At 38.6% G+C, this 24,191-nt stretch overlaps 1 protein-coding gene across 1 annotated transcript in view; it reads left to right on the top strand.

The window, feature by feature from the left end:
* The window catches only part of SLC27A2 (solute carrier family 27 member 2), a 54,822-nt gene that overhangs the window by 11,000 nt on the left and 19,631 nt on the right, over positions 1–24,191 (top strand). Inside the window, exons 2-4 of the mRNA XM_082453007.1 lie at positions 5,507–5,716; positions 9,354–9,512; positions 11,827–11,951. Of these exons, the coding sequence (XP_082309133.1) occupies positions 5,507–5,716; positions 9,354–9,512; positions 11,827–11,951 (494 nt within the window). The remainder of the gene's footprint in view (positions 1–5,506; positions 5,717–9,353; positions 9,513–11,826; positions 11,952–24,191) is intronic.

Below are 24,191 nucleotides of genomic sequence, written 5' to 3'. Positions count from 1 at the left end.
TCACAAATCAAGCCTCAGTAAATTTAAGAAAACTGACATCATATCAAGCATCTTTTCTGACCACAATGCTATGAGATTAGAAATGAATTAGAGGGGAAAAAAATGTAAAAAACACTAACACATGGAGGCTAAACACTACGTTACTAAATAACCAAGAGATCACTGAAGAAATGAAAGAGGAAATCAAAAAATACCTAGAGACAAATGACAATGAAAACACGACAATCCAAAACCTATGGGATGCAGCAAAAGCAGTTCTAAGAGGGAAGTTTATACCAATACAAGCCTACCTCAAGAAATAAGAAAAATCTCAAATAAACAATCTAACCTTACACCTAAAGGAACGAGAGAAAGAAGAACAAACAAAACCCAAAGTTAGCAGAAGGAAAGAAATCAGAAAGATCAGAGCAGAAATAAATGAAATAGAAACAAGGGAAACAACAGCAAAGATCAATAAAACGAAAAGCTGGTTCTTTGAGAAGATAAACAAAATTGATAAGCCATTAGTCAGACTCATCAAGAAAAAGAGGGAGAGGACTCAAATCAATAGAATTAGAAATGAAAAAGGAGAAGTTACATCTGACACGGCAGAAATACAAAGGATCATGAGAGATTACTACAAGCAACTATATGCCAATAAAATGGACAACCTGGAAGAAATGGACAAATTCTTAGAAATGCACAACCTTCTGAGACTGAACCAGGAAGAAATAGGAAATATGAACAGACCAATCACAAGCACTGAAATTGACACTGTGATTAAAAATCTTCCAACAAACAAAAGCCCTGGACCAGATGGCTTTACAGGCGAATTCTATCAAACATTTAGAGAAGAGCTAACATCTATCCTTCTCAAACTCTTCCAAAATATAGCAGAGGGAGGAGGAACACTCCCAAACTCCTTCTACGAGGCCACCATCACCCTGATACCAAAACCAGACAAAGATGTCACAAAGAAAGAAAACTACAGGCCAATATCACTGATGAACATAGATGCAAACATCCTCAGCAAAATACTAGCAAACTACTAGCAAACAGAATCCAACAGCACATTAAAAGTATCATACACTATGATCAAGTGGGGTTTATCCCAGGAATGCAAAGATTCTTCAATATACGCAAATCAATCAACGTGATACACCATATTAACAAACTGAAGGATAAAAACCATATGATCTTCTCAATAGATGCAGAAAAAGCTTTCAACAAAATTCAACACCCATTTATGATAAAAACTCTCCAGAAAGTGGGCACAGAGGGAACCTACCTCAACATAATAAAGGCCATATATGACAAACCAACAGCAAACATCATTCTCAAGGGTGAAAAACTGAAAACATTTCCTCTAAGATCAGGAACAAGACAAGGATGTCCACTCTCACTGCTATTATTCAACATAGTTTTGGAAGTCCTAGCCATGGCAATCAGAGAAGAAAAAGAAATAAAAGAATACAAATTGGAAAAGAAGAAGTAAAACTGTCATTGTTTGCAGATTACATGATACTATACATAGAGAATCCTAAAAATGCCACAAGAAAACTACTAGAGCTAATCAATGAATTTGGTAAAGTTGCAGGATACAAAATTAATGCACAGAAATCTCTTGCATTCCTATACACTAATGATGAAAAATCTGAAAGAGAAATTGAGGAAACACTCCCATTTACCATTGCAACAAAAAGAATAAAATACCTAGGGATAAATACCTAGGGATAAGAATAAAACCTAGGGAGACAAAAGACCTGTATGCAGAAAAGTATAAGACACTGATGAAAGAAATTAAAGATGATACCAACAGATGGAGAGATATACCATGTTCTTGGATTGGAAGAATCAATATTGTGAAAATGACTATACTACCCAAAGCAAACTACAGATTCAATGCAATCCCTATCAAACTACCAATGGCATTTTTTACGGAACTAGAACATAAAATCTCAAAATTTGTATGGAGACACAGAAGACCCTGAATAGCCAAAGCAGTCTTGAGGGAAAAAAAACAGAGCTGGAGGAATCAGACTCCCTGACTTCAGACTATACTTCAGACTTCAGAGCAAAGCTACAGTAATCAAGACAATATGGTACTGGCACAAAAACAGAAACATACATCAATGGAACAAGATAGAAAGCCCAGAGGTATACCCACGCACCTATGGTCAACTAATCTATGACAAAGGAGGCAAAGATATACAATGGAGAAAAGACAGTCTCTTCAATAAGTGGTGCTGGGAAAGCTGGACAGCTACATGTAAAAGAATGAAATTAGAACACTCCCTAACACCATACACAAAAGTAAACTCAAAATGGATTAGAGACCTAAATGTAAGACTGGACACTATAAAACTCTCAGAGGAAAACATAGGAAGAACACTCTTTGACATAAATCACAGCTAGATCTTCTTTGATCCACCTCCTAGAGTAATGGAAATAAAAACCAAAATAAAGAAATGGGACCTAATGAGACTTAACACCTTTTGCACAGCAAAGGAAACCATAAACAAGATGAAAAGACAACCTTCAGAATGGGAGAAAATATTTGCAAACGAATCAACGGACAAAGGTTTAATCTCCAAAATATATAAACAGCTCATGCAGCTCAATATTAAAAAAACAAACAACCCAATCCAAAAATGGGCAGAAGACCTAAATAGACATTTCTCTAAAGAAGACATACAGATGGCCAAGAAGCACATGAAAAGCTGCTCAACATCACTAATTATTAGAGAAACGCAAATCAAAACTACAATGAGGTATCACCTCACACCAGTTAGAATGGGCTTCATCAGAAAATCTACAAACAACAAATGCTGGAGAGGGTGCGGAGAAAAGGGAACCCTCTTGCACTTTTGGTGGGAACGTAAACTGATATAGCCACTATGGAGAACAGTATGGAGGTTCCTTAAAAAACTAAAAATAGAATTACCATATGATCCAGCAATCCCAGTACTTGGCATACACCCAGAGAAAACCACAATTCAAAAAGACACATGCACCCCAATGTTCATTGCAGCACTATTTACAATAGCCAGGTCATGGAAGCAACCTAAATGCCCATCGACAGTCGAATGGATAAAGAAGTTGTGGTACATATATACAATGGAATATTACTCAGCCATAAAAAGGAACGAAATTGAGTCATTTGTTGAGACATGGATGGATCTAGAGACTATCATACAGAGTGAAGTAAGTCAGAAAGAGAAAAACAAATATCATATATTAACGCATATATGTGGAACCTAGAAAAATGGTACAGATGAACCAGTTTGCAGGGCAGAAATTGAGACACAGATGTAGAGAACAAACGTAGGGACACCAAGGTGGGAAAGCTGTGGGGTGATGCAGGTGGTGGTGTGATGAATTGGGCGATTGGGATTGACATGTATACACTGATGTGTATAAAATTGATGACTAATAAGAACCTGCTGTATAAATAAATAAATAAATAAAATTAAAAAAAAAAAAAGAATCTACCTGCCAATGAAGGGGACACTGGTTTGAGCCCTGGTCTGGGAAGATCCCACATGCCGTGGAGCAACTAAGCCCGTGCGCCACAACTACTGAGCCTGCGCTCTAGAGCCCGCGAGTCACAACTACTGAGTCTATGTGCCACAACTACTGAAGCCCGCGTGCCTAGTGCCCAAGCTCCGCAACAAGAGAAGCCACCGCAATGAGAAGCCTGCGCACCGCAATGAGGAGTAACCCCTCCTCTCTGCAACTAGAGAAAGCCCACGTGCAGCAACAAAGATCCAATGCAGCCAAAAATAATAAATAAATAAATAAATAAATTTATTAAAAAAAAAAAAAAGAACTGAGGCAAATAGTACATTAAGGAATGCTGGCCAATAGAAACTCCAGGAGAAAACTGTTCAAGAAGGGAAAGATGATTATTGTGTGTTACTTGGCTCTGCAGTCATATTTACAAATAATTACTTTGTCATAATCTTGTCGATCCTGATTATTGGTTCTAGAGCTTCTAGAGCCAACACACAGACAAAGCTAGGAAGACAGAATTATAGTCTCAGAATAGATGTAAATACCATTAACCCAGAAAATAAAGTGAAGATATTAACTCTTGGGGGTGGACAAGGGTAAAATGGGATGGGGATCAAAAATGATAAGTCAAGAGGGAGCAGGAAAAGCACATAATTTGGCGATGGAGAAGTGATTGCTAGAAGAAACAGCTAAAAAAAACTGAAAGTCATTGCCTCTAGGCAGCAGGTTTATTTGTGAGATAAGGGCCTGTTGATTTTCATTATAAACTCTTTTGTACTATTTGATTTATATTTGTCAGGTGTATGATTGTTTTGGTTTAAAAGTTTTAAAACTTTTTAAATGCATCTATCCAGATGATATCTCATGTCTTGATGAAGACATCATACATAAACATGTGAAAAACAAAGCATATAAGATGAATCAGGTTTAGCCTCCCTAAGGTAATTCCCTGGGATATTGAGTCACCTTCCTATTAAGAATAAGCTTATTCACTTCAGTTATCACCATTCAAGACAAATAAGCTTAAAGCCCATCTCATCTTATGGTTTAGCGGCACAAAAATCCAAGTAGCAAACCTGAAATGTGGTTTGCATATTACATGAATGCCTTTAAAATTTTTTGACCTTGACCCACTGTAAAACTACATTTGTGTGTGACTCAGCACACACACACCCACATAGCTGAAACAAAACTTAAAAAAAAAAAAAATACTTACCTCTTCCTGTGTGTGATATGCTCTGAAAATTTCTATTTCATTCTATTTTATTTTTTAGAATAATGGTCACTTTAAATGATTTTAACAATCCACTGCTATATTATGACCCATAGTTTGAAAAACATGCTAATCTGTCCATTTTTTCTTAGGCCAGAGAATGTGCTTGTGAGATTTGGAGCTTATGTCTCAGATCAGCTGAACCTTCCTAGTAGAACTACTTGTTGCTGATATGTAAAAAAATGTGTTTATAAAGTTAGCTTCTATCATCTTTGTTAGTAGCATGGCTCCCTTCTTTTCATTTCTCTTTTTCCTTAAAATTTTTTTTTATCACTGGTCCTGTGGGGCACATATTAGGAATAACTAAACTCATTTCTGGAGTATTTATATTTTATATATATATATATATATATATATATATATATATATATATATATATATATATATATATATATATATATATATATATATCTCAGATATGCATAAAAGTCATACACTTATATAATCTTGGGTTTTACCCATATGTCCATTTGTTTGCACTTGCCATGTAAAGTACAGACTTCAGCCAAACATCTGCTGCTTATGAAACCGTTAAAACCCAACCTCCCCTCAAATATTGGGATCTTGTGATATTTTCAAATTTGGTAAATGCCATGTTAAAAATGCGTAACTCTAAGCATCACTATATCTACACGTTTTAGCAAAGTTTAGGGAAAACAAAATCACTGCAAAATTTATTGCACTAATAGACTTGAATGAACTAATTTAGTTTGTTTGGATTTTTTGTCTCATTAAATTAAGAACTACAAGCAGCTGTTGAAGAGGTGCTGCCAAGCCTGAAAAAAGATGGTGTGGCCGTCTATTACGTGAGCAGAAGTTCTAACACCGATGGGGTCGACTCTTTCTTAGACAAAGTGGATGAAGTGTCAACTGAGTCTATCCCAGAGTCCTGGAGGTCGGAAGTGACCTTTTCCACTCCTGCCTTATACATTTATACTTCTGGAACCACAGGTAAAAATAAAGAGAGGACTCTCCAAGAAGTGGACCTATCCTGAAAGTGTTAAATGTTGGGTTAGATTTTCAAATGCTCTCTTTCTTCGGCAAAACTTATCAGATAACTAATACTTCAGGGGATTTAGCTCTTTGCCTGTGGGAACTGATCTTGTTTCATAGCATATGAAACCATTTGGGTTTCTCTAAGCTATGCATATCTCCCCCTAATTGGTGTATAGAACAGATAGAGAGGTTAACCAAGAACTACAAAAATAGTTATGATAAAAAAAAAAAATATATAGTTATGATGATGGATAAGATTTGGCATTGACTAGGTAGTTGGAAATTTTTTAATGATTGCTGCATTTTGATTATATTATATCCAGAGTCCATATATAATGTATAACCAATTATAAATGGACCACCAAAGAAGACTGCAGAACAATAATGGGGTTATATTTATACAAATATTTTGACCACTATCTTTCCATGCAACACTGACTTGGAGCTGTCTGGTGCTGTGGGTGTAGGATGGCTCTTAGCTGAGGGCCTAAAATAGTGTATTTCATCAAATCTAGGATGCTTTACACCTTCAGTGTAAGCTGCACCATTATATTATAAGCCACTAAGAGAAAACACTGCCAATTATCAGTGTTACTGGAACCCTGCTACATGGAACAGGCAATATTAAAGGTAGGATGTTCTAGGTGCTCTTCTAGGAGCTTTACGTCATTTGTTCATACAATTCTCCCACCACTCTTAAGGTGGGTACTACTCTTATTCCTATTTTACAGATTCAGAAACCGATGCTTAGAGAGGTTAAGAACTTTCCAAGATCAGAAGTAGAAGTGTCAGGATTCACCTTGGTAGGCTGACTCCACAGCTCATGCAACTGACCACTCTGCCAGAACACCTCCTACTTCATCCATTTAACAGCTATTTGGTGTCTGCCTATTCTAGGCCAGGGGAAATGTTACTAAAACGTAATCATATGAAGCCAGAGTGATATATTTAAGAGGAGGGCAGGAAGGTAGCCCCAGCATGCTAATTATTAATATTGGGAAGTTGACTATGTGAATCATTTATCTCTTTTGGTTAAAATTTTAACTTAAGCAGGTAATACAAACATGCATTCTCCTTGTAAAATTCCGTAAGACCGTACAGAAAACCTGAACGAACTTTTTGGCCAACCAATAAGTAAGGGTTCCTTTGAGCCTCATGAGGAGGGGTGGCTGGGGATGACCTATTAAAGCTGATTCCCAGAGCATAATGTCTGTCACTGTTTTGTCAAAAGTTATATATCACCATGCCAACAGAATGGTAGGATGACACAGTTAACCAAATGCTTCCACTACATCCAGACACTACCTTGATATATGGAAGTTTTACCCTCATTTTTAATAGAATGGTAAAACTAAACTGAAAACTTTGGTTTGGGAAATAATTGAGATAAAAGAAGCCCTTTTAGTTAGTGACTGGGTGTTCTAGTCTTAATACTATATAGGTAAGTATATAGTATTAAGACACTTCTTCACAATTGCAGGTTTTGACATCAAATATAAAACCCATTTTAGGGGAAAAAGAGAATAAGCAGTCTTTAATTTAATCCTATAATTCAGAATTTAGATTTAATTGGAATATAATTGGGTTGATGTTTATGTTACTTTTCTTCTCTCTGAATAAAATATTTGCTAAGTTACTCTTCCAAACATTAATTAAAAAAAATCATTTAAGCAATCAGAGAACAAAATGTTTTCCTTGTTCCTCAAAGGCAGTCAGTAGCACAAAATTATATAATAGTTACCAGATATTCTTATTTCTTTATTAAAACAAAGATTTTAATTAGGAAAGTTTCTGAAAGTACTTCAAACCAGCAAAGGATGTGCATTTCTTTTTTTTTCTTTTTTTTTTTTAATATAATTCAGAGCTTTTACTATCTGGACAATTTTTTTCCAAGGTGAATACAATTGATTTATTGATGCTTTCTTCTGTTTCAACAAAGACCATGAATTGTGAATTGTGTTCATGATGATGGTAGTTTGCCAGCCATACTGCTTTGCCTTATAACAAATTACTTTTATTCAGGCAATACCCAGCTAAGGTACCATCAAATACTGAAGCATCTGAATCTACAGAGAATTGCCTTCCTCTTCCCAAAGCCAGTTTACCCACTCAGGTCTTAAACTCTAGCCCCAGCCCCTTGGTAATGACTTCATGCCCTTCCCAACTGAACTGACTCCCATGGGAAACAATATAAGCATACACTTTCAATTGAGTCTTACCAAAAACTTACATAAATTATAGTTAAGAAAATGCAAATGTACCTGGTGTAATAAAACTACACTGAGATACCGTTTTTCACCTTTCAGATTGGCAAAAATCCCAACATTTGGAAGGGCTATGAGGAAGCAGGTGCACTCATGTATTACTGATGGGGGAGCAAATGGGGACAGCCCTTATAACAGGCAATGTGGCAGTGTCTATCAAAATTACAAAGATTTATACCTTTTCACCTAGCAGTCTCACAGCAGCAAATTTATCCTACAGATGGAGCATCATTCATAGCGCACAGTGCCGTGTGGACCAGGTTATTCACTGCAGCGTCATTTGAAATCGCAAAATAATATGAATAAATTATAACACACACACAAAGGACTTGATGCAGCTGAGACAGAGAATAAATGAATGAAAAAATAAGGGAAAGTTCTACATACAAATATGGACAGAACTCCAAAATACATTCAGTGGAGCAGGGGCAAGTGCAGAAAAGTGTGCTTTTTTTTTTAAAATGGGGGAAAGGGCAAGAACATATGAGCAAATGAGCTTATATCTGTATAAAGAAACTCTAGAACAGTACCTAAGAAATTCATAAAAGTGGTTATGAAGGAAGGAGATAGGATGGATAGGCTATTTACTCTCTCTGAATCTCAGCCTTCTCATCTGCAAATTAGAGAATATAATTCTACTTATTAATTATGAGAATTAAATGAAATTTTGAAAATACAGTTGACACGTGAACAATGTGCAGGTTAGGGGTACTGACCCTCCACACAGTTGAAGATATGCGTATAACTTATAGAAGGCCCTCCATATAGGTTCCTAGGTATCTGTGATTTTTTCATTCAATGATTCAATCAACCATGGATGTATTTACTATTGAAAAAAATCCTCATATAAGCGGCCCCGAGCCGTTCAAACCCCTGTTGTTCAAGGATCAACTATACCTTACAAGGTGGTAGACCCAGAGCAGAAATTCAATAGACATTCTTTCCTTTTTCCTCAACTTACTACTGTAATAACCATCTAACTCAGAGGTCAGCAAACTATGGCCTGTGGGCCACAAACAGCCCCGCCACCTGTTTTGTAAATAAAGTTTTATGGCAACAGAGCCAAGTTTGTTCCTTTTTGTGTGTGGCTGCTTTCAGCTATAATAGCAGAGTTTAGTAGTTGCAATAGAGACTATGACCCTGCAAAGCCTAAAACATTTACCATCTGGTTCTTTAGAGAAAAAAATTGCCAACTTCTGGTGTAACTGAATGCAATCCTCTAATCACCAGCTGATGAATCTTCCCTAAGCCACATCTCTCTCCCAGACCACATGTCTGTGAATGACCACTCTTGGTTCACTCATGGCTTCTCCTGTGTGTTTACAAAGGTCTCCCGAAAGCTGCAATGATCAATCATCTTCGCGTTTGGTATGGAGCCAACCTTGCTGCTGCCAGCGGGATAACAGAGAATGATGTAGTCTATACCACGCTACCCTTGTACCACAGTGCTGCGCTTTTGGTTGGCTTACATGGATGTATCCTGACTGGTAAGCTTTTTCTCTCAACAAGGTGTTGGAGCCCAGTACACATTCAACGTGCTCATAAGGAAAAGTAATACAAAATTTGCTACTTTCCTGTGTGCCCGGAACGGTGTTTAATTCCCTGTTGATAACTAGCTTGTTTGGCTCACAATAGCAAGCATCCAAAAGAATTTATAGGGAATTCCCTGGTGGTCCACTGGTTAGGACTCCATGCTTTCAATGCCAAGGGCCCGGGTTCAATCCCTGGTCAGGGAACTAAGATCTCACGTGGCCAAATAAATAAATAAAAAGAATTTATGTTTTCTCATGCCTGCTTGTCTAGTAATATAATGCTATAATTGTTCAGCATATCAAAGAGGAAACTTCTTTAAAATATTTTAGGTCTTTATCCAGGTTAAGGTACTTGATCCTTCATTCCATAAATAATTCTCCTATGTCATTTCTGTCTTCAGAAATCCGCATGTTGATCTCCATTAGCATCTGATTTCAACTTCTCATTCAGTTGTCCCATTGTACTTTATTCTTCCCTCCTCCCACAGGTCCTCAGCTCTGGTCAGAATACTGAGCTTTCCATCTCTTCTCTCTCCTTCTGAAACTTTACCATTTAAATTAGAATTGTCATCCTTTCTCCTGTCAGTAGGATTTCTGCCCTTTGTGTATATGAAGTCTCAGTCCAATATCCACCTCTTCCAGGAAACCACATCTAACTTTCTAACTAAGCTAAAAACCTTAATTTTTTCTCCCATGTGACATTTTATTTTAAATAATTATTTATTATATATAGTAACATATATGCATATGCATATACAAATACACATATGATTCTCCAAGCCTCTGTTCCTTTCCCTCATCAACTTATTGAATAGCTATAAAACACTTAGCCCAGCATCAGTACCAGTCTCCAAATCAGCAAGGAATGCCTGGGTCTGATCATGTTGTTGGGCCCTTCAAGAACAGGGTGACTCTGAAGCTCTCGTAGGGACAAATCAATCACTCACACATTTGCTTAAGCACAATTGATGTATGCTAAAAAAGAAAATATAGTATTTTTTAAAATTTCTCCTAAAATATTGGACTTTTGTATATTTAGGAGTAGAAATAAACTAATAACGTGAAAAATATTTGTGACTTTTTTTTATTTCACTTTACTACATTTCATACCTATCATTAGATTGGATATGATAGATATATTGTTTTTACCCATTGTATTAGTTTCCTATTGCTACTGTAACAAATTACCACAAACCTAGTGGTTTAAAACAACACAAGTTTATTCTCTTACTGTTTTGAAAGTCAGAAGTCCTAAAATCAAGATGTCAACAAGGCTGCATTTCTTCTGGAAGCTCTAGGGAAGAATCCATTTTCTTGCCTTTCCCAGTGTCTGGAGGCTGCCTGCATTCTTTGGCTTGTAGCCCCTTCTTTCATTTTCAAGCATTTCACTCCAATCTTTTGTTTCTGTCAACCTTTCTCCTTCTTCCCTTGATCTTCTTGACTTCCCCATATAAGCACCCCTGTGATTACATTGGGCTCTCCCAGACAATCCAAAATAATCTTCCCATTTCAAGATCCTTAATTCAATCACATCTACATAGTCCCTTTTGTCATGTAAGGTAGCATAGTCACAGGTTCTAGGGATTAGGATGTGGATGTCTTTGGGAACCATTATTCTGTATACATCACCCATCAAAGAAGAATATCGCCTGCTTGCTCAAGACCCTGGCTCTCCATCGCTTATAAAACTGTCAGGCTTCTCCACCTGGCATTTACAAACTCTCCAGGATTGCACCCCTAGCTGCTTCTCCAGGTTCATCTCCCTTGACCCACCCAGCCTTCACCACTCTAGTCACAGGTCAGCAGAGTCTTGGCCATCCCCCAACCTTCTGGACTGTCCTGTCTTTATGTTCATGCTTTTTCCTCTGCCAGGAATGCTCTCATCTTTCTCGATATTCACTTCTCAAGACCTAATTCAAATCCTATGCCTTTCTCAGCCCTTGCCCCCAAGCAGAATTAATCTACACACAGACACACACACGCGCGCACGCGCGTGCACCCTTAGGGCCTCAGTGAACCTCGTTTATTGCACACTGACTCTTATTAGAAAAATTTGTGTCTTCTCCCCCACTAGATTGGAAGCTCCTATAGGACAAAACTGTGTCTTATTCATTTTTTTTGCATTGAATATAATTGGTACCTAATACTTGTTTGTGAATATAATTCATATATAAATTTTTTAAATTTATAAATTTCAAAAGTGACAAATATAATTAGGGACTTTTTTGGTAGCATTTCTTTATTAGTACTTTCTATGGCTTCTCTGTAGGTGCTACCGTTGTTTTGCGGGCCAAATTTTCAGCCAGCCAGTTTTGGGATGACTGCAGAAAATATAACGTCACTATCATTCAGTATATCGGTGAACTGCTTCGGTATTTATGCAACTCTCCCCAGGTAACACTCCCCATGTTTCATTATCTTTTCGAAACGCATAAGATGGGAATTCAAGTCACTTTGGGTCATGCTAGGTTTCAGCTGCTTCTTGTATATCGGTTTTCAGTTTACACTACAGTTACTTCTCATGATAAAGAGCCTGGCACCACACCTACCACAGGGGATTTACCAGATGGTAGCTGCTGTAATAACATTATTATTCCCTACCTTTGTACCTGTTTTCACATCTGACCCTCTACCTAGCATATCCTCTGCTTCTTTCTCTACCTGTTTAAACCCTACTCACGGTCAAAGCCCAGTTCAAATGATACCTCATATATTAAACTTACTTGTTGGGTCACCCCAACAAAAGTCATTGCTCCCTTCCCCTACCTCATTTGTTTTCTCCTCCTTTGTGGCCCTTGTCAGATTGCAGGTGTTTGTCTTCATGCCTCCCATCCTCCCTAGGCTGTAAAATCTTTGATGGCAGGGACCACATCTTATCTCCTTGCCCTCTCTTATACCACAGGCATGCAGGAAACTTTTACTTAATGTTGATTAATGAATAAACCCCCATATGGCTTTGAAACCATCTGACAAAATCTGTTACCAAGCTTAGAACAGATGCCCCAAAGGTAAGTAACTCCAAGGGCTTTGGATCTGTCCTATTTGCAGATATCCAGATATCTTGAAGGGGTTGTTTGAAAGAGTTCCTTCTGCCCAATCCCTCAGCTCTCATCAGAGAGGGCAGCCTGCCTGGGGACCAGACCAAGGTTTCTCAACAGTGGCACTGCTAATATCTGTGGCCAATTTATTTTTTGCTGTATGGACTTATCCCATGTACTATAAGATGTATAGTAGCATCTTTGGCCTTTACCCAGGACATGCCAGTGGTACCCTCCCCATACCCCCAGGTCGTGATAATCAAAATGTCTTCAAAAAAATAAAAATAAAAAAAAAAATTAAAAAAAAATGTCTTCAGACATTGCCAGATGTCCCCTGGCAGGCAAAATCAACCCCAGATGAGAATCACTAGACTATATAATGCAGTAAACTCACAAGATTCTACTTTCTTTAATCCCTTCACTCATCATAAGAAAACAAACTCAAAGGATCACTAAGTTGATCAATTGCTGTTTATAAGCAACTGTTATGTTCAATTTATATACACTGGGAATTTTTTGGTTTCCCAGTGCACATAAAAGTTATGTTTATACTATACCGTAGTTTGTTAAGTGTGCAATAGCATTTTATCTTTAAAATGCAGTGTACATACCTTAATTTTAAAATACTTTATTACTAAAAATGTTAACGATCATCTGACAATGCCAGTTTGCCAAAAACCTTCAATTTGTAAAAAAAAAAAATGCAGTATCTGCAAAGCACAATAAAGCGAGGTATGCCTGTAACAGAAGCAGTATGACATAAAGAATTATAAGATGCTCTTGCCTTAGTTCTTTCTCTCCTCACTTCATTCAGTCTCTGCCCACATGTCACCTCATAAAAGAGACCCCTCCTACAAATTCTCAAACATACCACCCTACCCCTTACCATGCATCTCGTGGGTTCTGCTTTTCGTGGCACTGTCACTTCTGACATAGTGCATGTTTATATGACTGTTATATTTCTCCTCCAGTTAAATGAAAGCTCCATGCACCAGGAGCTTTGTTGATTGACAGATCCCCAGCACCGAGATCTGTATCTGGCACATCCTATGCATCAACAAATTTTGCTGAATGATCCTCTAAATTCTTGCCCCTGAAAGATGTATAACTGACTTGAGGGAATTAATGTGTTCCCCCCAAATGTTTGGGCTTAACACATATTATTCTGATTCAAGGGGTACATTCAACAGATTTATGAGGGTCATAATTAGCTGTAAGCCGGGTGAGGACCTTTCCCATAGCACTGGGTGAATCTTGAGGACATTATGTTAAGTGAAATAGCCAATCACAAAAAGACGAACAGTGTATGATTCCACTTATATGAGGTACTTAGAGTATTCAAAATCATAGAGACAGAAAGTAGAATAGTGGCTGCTTGGAGCTGCAGGGAAGGGGGGAATAGGGAGGTTAATGGGTATGGAGTTTCAATTTTACAAGATGAAAGGAGTTATGGATATGGATGATTGTGATGGTTGCATAACATTATGAATGTATTTAATACCACTGAACTGTACAGATAAAATAGTTGAGAGTAAATTTTACGTTGTATGTATTTTACCACAATTTTTTAAAAAATCACAAAAGGAGACCCAGGTTCTATGAATTTAAAGGGAGCTTAAAGAAAGATTTTATCAAAAGGACTTCTCAGAAGTGGATACAGACAACCCTGCAGTCTGCAGAATGGAAACCACAATCACAGAAAGTTAGACAAAATGAAAAGGCAGAGGATTATGTCCCAGATGAATGAACAAGATAAAACCCCAGAAAAACAACTAAGTGAAGTGGAGCTAGGCAACCTTCCAGAAAAAGAATTCAGAATAATGATAGTGAAGATGATCCAGGATCTCAAAAGAAGAATGGAGGCAAGGATCAAGAAGATGCAAGAAACATTTAACAAAGACCTAGAAGAACTAAAGAACAACCAAACAGAGATGAACAATACAATAACTGAAATGAAAAATACACTAGAAGGAATCAATAGCAAGAATAACTGAGGCAGAAGAACGGATAAGTGACCTGGAAGACAGAATGGTGGAAATCACTGCTGTGGAACAGAATAAAGAAAAAAAAAGAAAAGAAATGAAGACAGTCTAAGAGACCTCAGGGACATTAAATGCACCAACATTTGCATTATAGGGGTCCCAGAAGGAGAAGAGATAGAGAAAGGACCTGAGAAAATATTTGAAGAGATAACTGCTGAAAACTTCCCTAACGTGGGATAAGAAACAGTCACCCAAGTCCAGGAGGCACAGAGAGTCCCAGGCAGGATAAACCCAAGGAGGAACATGCCGAGACACATAGTAATCAAATTGACAAAAATTAAAGACAAAGAAAAAATATTAAAAGCAACAAGGAAACAATGACAACATACAAGGGAACTCCCATAAGGTTTACAGCTGATTTCTCAGCAGAAACACTGCAGACCAGAAGGGAGTGGCATGATATATTTAAAGTGATGAAAAGGAAGAACCTACAACCAAGAACAGTCTACCCAGCCAGGCTCTCATTCACACTTGATGGAGAAATCAAAAGCTTTACAAACAAACCAAAGCTAAAGAATTCAGCACCACCAGACGAGCTTTGCAACAAATGCTAAAGGAACTGCTCTAGGCGGGAAAGAGACCAGCAACTTAAAACAACCTTGTACATATATAGACTGCTATATCAAAACCTCATGGGAACAGCAAACCCAAAAACTACAATAGATACAAACACAACACTAAAGATGGCCATCAAACCATAAGAGAAGAGAACTAAAGAGGAAGGGAAGAAAAAAGACCTACAAAAACAAACCCAAAACAATTAAGAAAATGGCAATAGGAACATACATATCAATAATTACCTTAAATGTAAATGGATTAAATGCTCCAACCAAAAGACACAGACTGGCTGAATTGATACAAAAACAAGACCTGTATATTTGCTGTCTACAAAAGACCCACTTCAGACCTAGAGACATATACAGACTGAAAGTGAAGGGATGGAAGAAGGTATTCCATGCAAATGGAAATCACAAGAAAGAGGGAGTAGCAATACTCATATCAGACAAAATAGACTTTAAAATAAAGACTGTTATAAGAGACAAAGAAGGTCACTACATAATGATCTAGAGATCAATCCAAGAAGAAGTTATAACAAGTCTAAATATATATGGACCCAACATAGGAGCACCTCAATATATAAGGCAAATACTAACAGCCATAAAGGGAGAAATTGACAGTAACACAGTAGTAGTGGGGAACTTTAACACCCCACTTTCATCAATGGACAGATCACCCAGACAGAAAATCAATAACAAAACACAGGCCTTAAATGACACATTGGACCAGATGGACTTAACTGAAATTTATAGAGCATTCCATCCCAAAGCAGCAGAATACACATTCTTCTCAAGTGCACACGGATCGTTCTCCAGGACTGACCATGTGCTGGGCCACCAAGTAAGCCTTGGTAAATTTAAGAAAATTGAAATCATATCAAGCATCTTTTCCAGCCACAATGCTATATAGATTAGAAATAAACTACAAGAAAAAAAAATGTAAAAAAACACAAACACTTAATTGTGTTTGGAGGTTAAACAATATGCTACTAAACAATCAATGGATCACTGAAGAAATCAACGAAGAAATCAAAAAATACCTAGAGACAAATGAAAATGAAAGCACACGATTCAAAACCTACAGGATGCAGCAAAAGCAATTCTAAGAGGGACGTTTATAGCAATACAATCTTACCTCAGGAAACAAGAAACATCTCAAATAAACAACCTAACTTTACACCTAAAGAAACTAGAGAAAGAAGAACAAACAAAACTTAAAGTTAGTAGAAGGAAAGAAATCATAAAGATCAGAGCAGAAATAACAGAAATAGAGATAAAGAAAGAAAACGATAGCAAAGATCAATGAAACTAAAAGCTGGTTCTTTGAAAAGATAAACAAAATTGATAAACCTTTAGCCAGACTCATCAAGAAAAAAAGGGAGAGGATTCAAATCAATAAAATTGGAAATGAAAAAGGAGAAGTTACAACTGACACCACAGAAATACAAAGGATCATAAGAGATTACTACAAGCAACTGTATGCCAATAAAATGGACAACCTGGAAGAAATGGACAAATTCTTAGAAAGGTACAATCTCCCAAGACTGAACCAGGAAGAAATAGAAAATATGAAACAGACCAATCACAAGTACTGAAATTGAAACTGATTTAAAAACTCCCAACAAACAAAAGTCCAGGACCTGATGGCTTCACAGCCAAATTCTATCAAACATTTAGAGAAGAGCTAACACTTATCCTTCTGAAACTGTTCCAAAAAATTGCAGAGGAAGGAAAACTCCCAAACTCATTCTGTGAGGCCACCATCACCCTGATATGAAAACCAGACAAAGATATCACAAAAAAAGAAAATTACAGGCCAAAGTCACTGATGAACATAGACACAAAAATCCTCAACAAAATACTAGCAATCAAATCCAACAATACATTAAAAGGATCATACACCATGATCAAGTGGAATTTATCCCAGGGATGCAAGGATTTTTCATTATCCACAAATGAATCAGTGTGATACATCACATCAACAAATTGAAGAATAAAAACCATATGATCATCTGAATAGATGCAGAAAAATCTTTTGACAAAATTGAGCACCCATTTATGATAAAGACTCTCCAGAAAGTGGGCATACAGGAAACCTACCTCAACATAATAAAAGCCATATACAACAAACCTACAGCTAACATCATACTCAACGGTGAAAAACTGAAAGCATTGCCTCTAAGATCAGGTACAAAACAAGGACGTCCACTCTCACCACTTTTATTCAACATAATGTTGGAAGTCCTAGCTCCAGCAATCAGAGAAGAAAAAGACATAAAAGGAATCCAAATTGGAAAAGAAGTTAAACTGTCACTGTTTGCAGATGACATGATTCTATACATAGAAAATCCTAAAGATGCTCCCAAAAAACTACTAGAGTTCATCAATGAATTTGGTAAAGTTGCTGGTTACAAAATTAATGCACAGAAATCTGTTGCATTTCTATACACTAACAACAAAAGATCAGAAAGAGAAATTCAAGAAACAATCCTATTTACCATCACATCAAAAAGAATAAAATACCTAGGAATAAACCTACCTAAGGAGACAAAAGACCTGTACTCTGAAAACTATAGTAAGACACTGATGAAAGAAATTGAAGATGACACAAACAGATGGAAGGATATACCATGTTCTTGGATTTGAAGAATCGATATTGTCAAAATGACTTTACTATCCAAGGCAATCTACAGATTCTATGCAATCCCTATCAAATTACCAATGGCATTTTTCACAAAACTGGAACAAAAAATCTTAAAATTTGGTGTTTGGAAGGGGAAATAAGATAGACCAGAACCCTGAAACAGCTGAATAGACTCAGCTCACCTCCCTTGTGTTGTCTACCTTCCCTCCAAAATTAGGTAACCTCTGTGGTCCTTTCCCAGCCTAAAATGTCTGTCTCTGCACCACCTCCATTCAGATAGAAAACAGAATGGAGGGGGGCTTCCCTGGTGGTCCAGTGGTTAAGACTTCGTCTTCCAATGCAGGGGATGCGGGTTCGATCCCTGGTTGGGGAACTAAGATCCCACATGCCTCGTGGCCAAAAAACCAAAACATAAAACAGAAGCAATGTTGTAACAAATTCAGTAAAGACTTTAAAAACGGTCCACATCAAAAAAATCTTAAAAAAAAAAAAAAGAAAGAAAACAGAATGGAGGGGTGTGTAGCAGCACAGAGTAGAGAGTGGCCAGTTTGTCCAGGACAGGGGTAGACCAGGGGAAAGAGGGACAGAGAGCAGAATCAGGGTAGGTTTGCCAGAGAGGTGAGTTGTGAAGGGTGCAGAAAAGTTTTCCAGCCATGCAGGGAAAGAAGGGCTAATGATTAGCTGGAACAGCATGGCAGAGCAGTGGAATAAAGCACCTGCCATATTGGGAAGTGCAAGCAGCATGGCAGGAGGCGAGACTGATTGGCTGGGCCAGGTAACAAGAGTTTTACTGTTCTGAGACTCAAGTGTGAATGTGATAAAGCACCACGAAAGGGCCTGAGAGTGATGTGGGAGGTGGTTTTTAAAGACAATCCCTTTGGGTGCAGTGGGAAGATACACTAGACACAGAAAGGTCTCTTCTGTAAAACGAAGAGGTTGAGTTTCACCCTTTCACTCCTGTCAATGGGTGCTTTCTTTTCTCCTCAGGGAGTCAAGCAGAAGTATAGCATATTAGTTGTTAAGGACATAGACTCAGGAATTTTTCTAAGGTGGTGAATAGCTTCTGCCCTTTCACCTCTTGGAAGTCTTCCCCAAAATGAGGAGGACAAGAAAAAGACACACAAGCTCTATCATCCTAGAAACTAAGAGACATTGCAACCAGGAACTACATAGTACAGAGAGCTGAAAGATGAAGGTCGTTGCCATAGCAGGGCTGAGAGGGGTGAAACTTGAGAGGCAATTACCAACAAGAAGGAAGCTGATTGACTTCCTAAAGCCTGAGAAATTGGAGGCACCAAATACAACTGAAGTTTGGATGAGGTACCAGGCTTGAAAACAGGAGAATTTTTGAAAGTCTGTGTATGAAACAGCTATACCTGCCGCTCCCATATCCCACTTCTGTAGGAGGCAGGAGGATTATTCTCTGCAGAAGAGCTAGAGAAGCTTTGAACTCAAGGATCCCAAGAGCAGAGGAGGGCAGGGGTGAGGCACTGAGAGCAGAGATTGAGTAACTGTCTACTTACTGACCAGGGAGACCCCAGCTCCCTTCCCCTGCCCAGCTTCCAGAACTCCAGCAGTCAGTTTATGCTTGCAGGCAAGAGAGCAGAGGAGGGTTATGCTTAGGAAGAACTAAACTTTCTCAGAAAAGAAACTGGACATTGGCTCACTGCCCCATCACCAGACAGTGCAGCCAACCTGGCAACAGCCCCTCCCCCCCACACAAAGTGGCTCAAACATCTTTTTGTTGCCTTACTTCTAAATATGAACAGATACCAAAGGAAAGCCTCTAACAGGAAAGATCATTTTCTAAAAAGAAGAAAAAGCAGCATCAATTCAAAGAGCAGGAGAAGACTTCCAGAAATCAATAATTAATATTCTCAGAAATATTAGAGAAGATTTTATATCCATTAAACAAAAATAGTATGCTACCAAAAAGAAAAAAAACAGAGTAAGACCTCCTGAAAAATAAAAATACGATTTAAAAATTACTTAATCCATAGAAAGTTTGGAATATAAAGTTGAGAAATCTTACAGAAAATTGGAGGAAAGACAAAGTGATGGACATGAGAAGAGACAAAATAAGAAAATTAGAGGATCAATCCAAAAGATCCAATATCTGATTAATAGGAAATAGGGAAAAGGATAGTGAAAATGGAGAGGAGAAAATTATTAAAGAAATAATACAAGAAAACTTCCCAAAACTGAAGGACAGATTGAAAGGGCTAATTGAGTACCTAATAAAATGAGTGGAATTTTTTTTTTAATTCTTAAAATATACTATGATGATATTTAAGACTATCAAAAAAAGAGAGAGAGGGACTCCCCTGGTGGCACAGTGGTTAAGAATCCACCTGCTAGTGCAGGGGACACGGGTTCGATCCCAGGTCCTGGAAGATCCCACATGCCGCGGAGCAACCAAGCCCGTGCACCACAACTACTGAGCCTGTGGCTCTAGAGCCCGTGAGCCACAACCACTGAGCCCACGGGCCACAACTACTGAAGCCTGCATGCCTAGAGCCCGTGCTCCACAACAGGAGAAGCCACCACACTGAGAAGCCCATGCACCACAACGAAGAGTAGCCCCCACTTGCCACAACTAGAGAAAGCCCGCATGCAGCAATGAAGACCCAACGCAGCCAAAAATAAAATTATTTAATTGATTAATTATTTTAAAACGATTGCCTATTTAAAAAAAAGAGAAAGAGAGAAGATTCTATAAGAATAACAGTTGACTTGCCAACAGCAACACTCAAGCTGGAAGCTACAGGGAGCAGTGCCTTCAAAATTCTAAGTAAACATTATTACCTATCTAGAATTTCATATCCAACCAAATTATCAATCAAGTATAAAATAAGAATATTTTCAGACATTCAAAGTCTCAAAAAAATCTTACCTCCTGTATACCCTCCTTTAGGAAGTTTCTAGAGAAAGTATTCCACCCAAACAGGAGAGTAAAAAAAGAAAAAGGAAGACACAAGATCCAGGAAAGAGACGCAAAGGGTATCCCCAGGCCTGGAAAACAACTCGTTCAGATTGGAGCAAAAGGATAAAAGGAAGAAAAATGGAAAAAAGGAAATTATATCATCTGATAGAAGGAGGAACATTGTATTTAGATGCTTTTGGAGGGTAAGGAAAGAACTACAAACAGAAACTAAGAAAATGAAGCAAAGGGGCAGGGAGGAAATTAATCCCAGGAAAAACAAACACTTGTTCAAGAATTTGATCATAGTATATTATACTTAGCTCATCAGCAGTGGATTAGGGGCAAAGTAATGTGAGCACTGAATATTGATTTAACCAAAAATTGTGATATTGAAAAATTGGGAGAGAGCTTAATCCCCATCCAGCACAATAGGAAATCAGTAAGTAATGTCTAAAGTGATTAATCAAAAGATAGTGGTATAAGCATTTAACTTAGAAATATGCAGGTGAGAAGAAACAGCTACAGGGGTTAAAAGTGTCTGCCTCTGGGTGGTAGGCTGAAGGCAAAGGATGAGGACAGATAAGTGGAATAACATTTCTTCATGTAAATCCTTTCAGTACTATTTGGTTCTTAAACTCTGTGTGTGTGTGTGTCGCTTTTTTTTTAACTAAGGAAAAGAGTGCTCTCCGAAGTCATGTAGATTTGGATTTGAATCTGGGGACAACTGTGTTTCTACCTGTGTGATCTTGGGCAAATTATTTTAAACTTCTCAAAGCTCCGTTTCCTCAATTGTAATATGAGGCAAATACTTGATTACCTCTCACATTTCAGTAGGGCTCCTTAGAACCTTAAGATAATGCAGGGCAATTGCCTGGCACATAGCAAAGCCCTCAATAAAAGTCTGCTGCTTCCTCTGATTACCTGGTGCCCTGCACCCTCTCTGGACACCCTGACCTCTCACCCTTCATCAGTCATTAAAATCCCCCAGGTGTGTTTGCATGTTGCACCTCACCTCTAATGTGGAATAGAATGTTCGATCTTTGTTAAAGAAAAATGAGAAGATGACCCTTGACCTTTGGGGAGTGGCTTTGGTGGTGAGGAAATACTGTTTCTTCTTTTGGAGAAACACCAGTACTCTCAGGCCCTGGTGAGCAAAAGTTTAGATGAGAACCAGACATCTCTGAAGCCTCCAGGGGCCTCTCGGTTTGTGTCCACAAACATTTCCAGCCTACAGCCTTAATCCCTTCTGCTGGTGTAATAAGATCCCTCAGTTTACGATGAAAACTAAGCTGATGGCACTGTGACCGTGAGCCCAGCTACCTGGCACCCGTAGGTGACAGCTGCACCTCTGAGGCTGGCCCGCTTCCCACATCTCCAGAGCACTGCCGCCTCCTGCACCCTAAACCCTGCCCTGGTGCTGATGTCCCGGCCATTAAATGTTGAACAAGGAAGTTGAGGGTTTCCTGGTGGAGGTTATTTCTTCTTTTACCACAGGAATTGCACTATATGCAAAGCACAGGCCCAGGCACGGTGGATGATATATAGAGAGATTTGGCCTCAAAGGAGTTTACATTCTAATGGGAGAGATAGATGTTCACCACCCATTAGACAAGGAAATGAACTAAGAGGGTGATTGTGGGCTGCATATAGAAGAAGTAAGGTCTCTGGTCTACACACTGGAATGCTACTTTGGAGCTTCTCACGCAGGCCTGGGACCAAGTCAACCCCAGGTCAGGTGGTTATTTTCAAGCAAAAGTAAGTATTCCACAAATATTTGTGATGGTTTATTCTCAGAGTGGCAGTGAGAGACAGCAGTGTGGGGGGCAAGGGTAGCCTCTGGAAAGCTGACAATCCTTGCTGAGGAGAGTAGTGCCTTACAGACAGGATGACCCTATAAACCACTATCCAACTAGGGACATTTGAGAATGAAAAGAGTGTCATTAATAAGCACATCAGAACAACAGGTGTAAACCAGGATCGGCCCTGGCAAACCAGATATATAGTCTCCTGACTTATAAGTACTTGATAATTATAAAAGGGAATTGATTCAGTGACTTAGGGACCAATAGAGCTGATGAAGAGAATAGGTTCCCACTCAGTCAGAGCAAATAAGTTCGTGCAGGTTCAGAAGGCTTCTCAGGTAAGTCTCCTCAACACCCTGGTTAAGAAACACTGGGACAACACGCCTAGTCTCTCTCTCTCTACACATTTCCTCCTCAATAAACGGCACAAGGGGCCCAGTTTTAACTAGTGAAAGGTATCGTCCGCCTCTCTGGTTAGGACACCTGAAAGAACCTCACCACCTGAGTTTTGACCAAGGAGCTACTTAAAAATTAAATGCATACGTGCTGTGCCACGGGTTCCCTGGCTCCTTTCACATGGAAACCAATTCAAGGTTTGTTTGGTTTCTAACTGCCGTATCAAAGGTCCTCCCCTTGTCAGAGAACTGCCAGCCTCTCTCTGCAAACGTTTTTTTTTCAAAAAGGATCTCTTATTCCAAAATCACTTCACAGTGATTTCACAGAGGAGGAAATAAGGTACAGAATACTCCCTAGAACATTTGCTCTTTTAAGCAAGTTGCTGTTCAGTCAAAGAAATTCACATTTGATAGGAGAGGAGAATCCTAGTTACCCAGCACTTCTACCCCACTCCGCCCTGTTTTCGGTTAGAGTAGAGGTCATCAAGTTACAGATTTTGCAAGTTAAAATTATACTTATTTACCTGTCCCTCCCTCCAGGCTGTGATCTCCTGACATCACATCAAGTGACTTATTAATATAAAATATCATTAAAATTACCCAAGGTTTGGACATATTTGTAGGGCCTCATTAATGGAAAGCAGACCAATCCTCACCCCCTTCTCTTGCTCATACAAGCTCTGCTTTCAGTTCTTATACCCAAAACAGCCTTTCCTTTGTGATTTTTTTTTAACATCTTTATTGGAGTATAATTGCTTTACAATGGTGTGTTAGTTTCTGCTTTATAACAAAGTGAATCAGTTATACATATTCATATGTTCCCATATCTCTTCCCTCTTGCATCTCCCTCCCTCCCACCCTCCCTATCCCACCCCTCTAGGTGGTCACAAAGCACCGAGCTGATCTCCCTGTCATGAAGAACCTTGTGATTTTTATTTATAGCAAAGCATATTCCTCCCAGGCCACCTCAGGCAACTGGGAGCCAGCTTCCTCTCTCTCTTCCCCTTCCCATCCCATCAGAACAGTTTCATTGTGTTGGTTCAGCTCTACCTGCTCTTGTGACCACTGGGTCTATCTGTTAGACAAATGCATGATCAAGAGTCTTCTCCCCAGTCCCGCCAGGCCCTCCCATGAATTGTCTTGAATGACTGTAGAAAATGATTCTCTCTCTTTGCCTGGACTGTGTTCCCATTTTCTTCGTCATTGTCAAGTGAAGATTATTGCTTCAGATTG

This window comes from Balaenoptera physalus (assembly GCF_965194825.1).
Source record: "Balaenoptera physalus genome assembly, chromosome: 2".
Classification (NCBI taxonomy): domain Eukaryota; kingdom Metazoa; phylum Chordata; class Mammalia; order Artiodactyla; family Balaenopteridae; genus Balaenoptera; species Balaenoptera physalus.
This window is presented reverse-complemented; position numbering and strand designations above follow the sequence as displayed.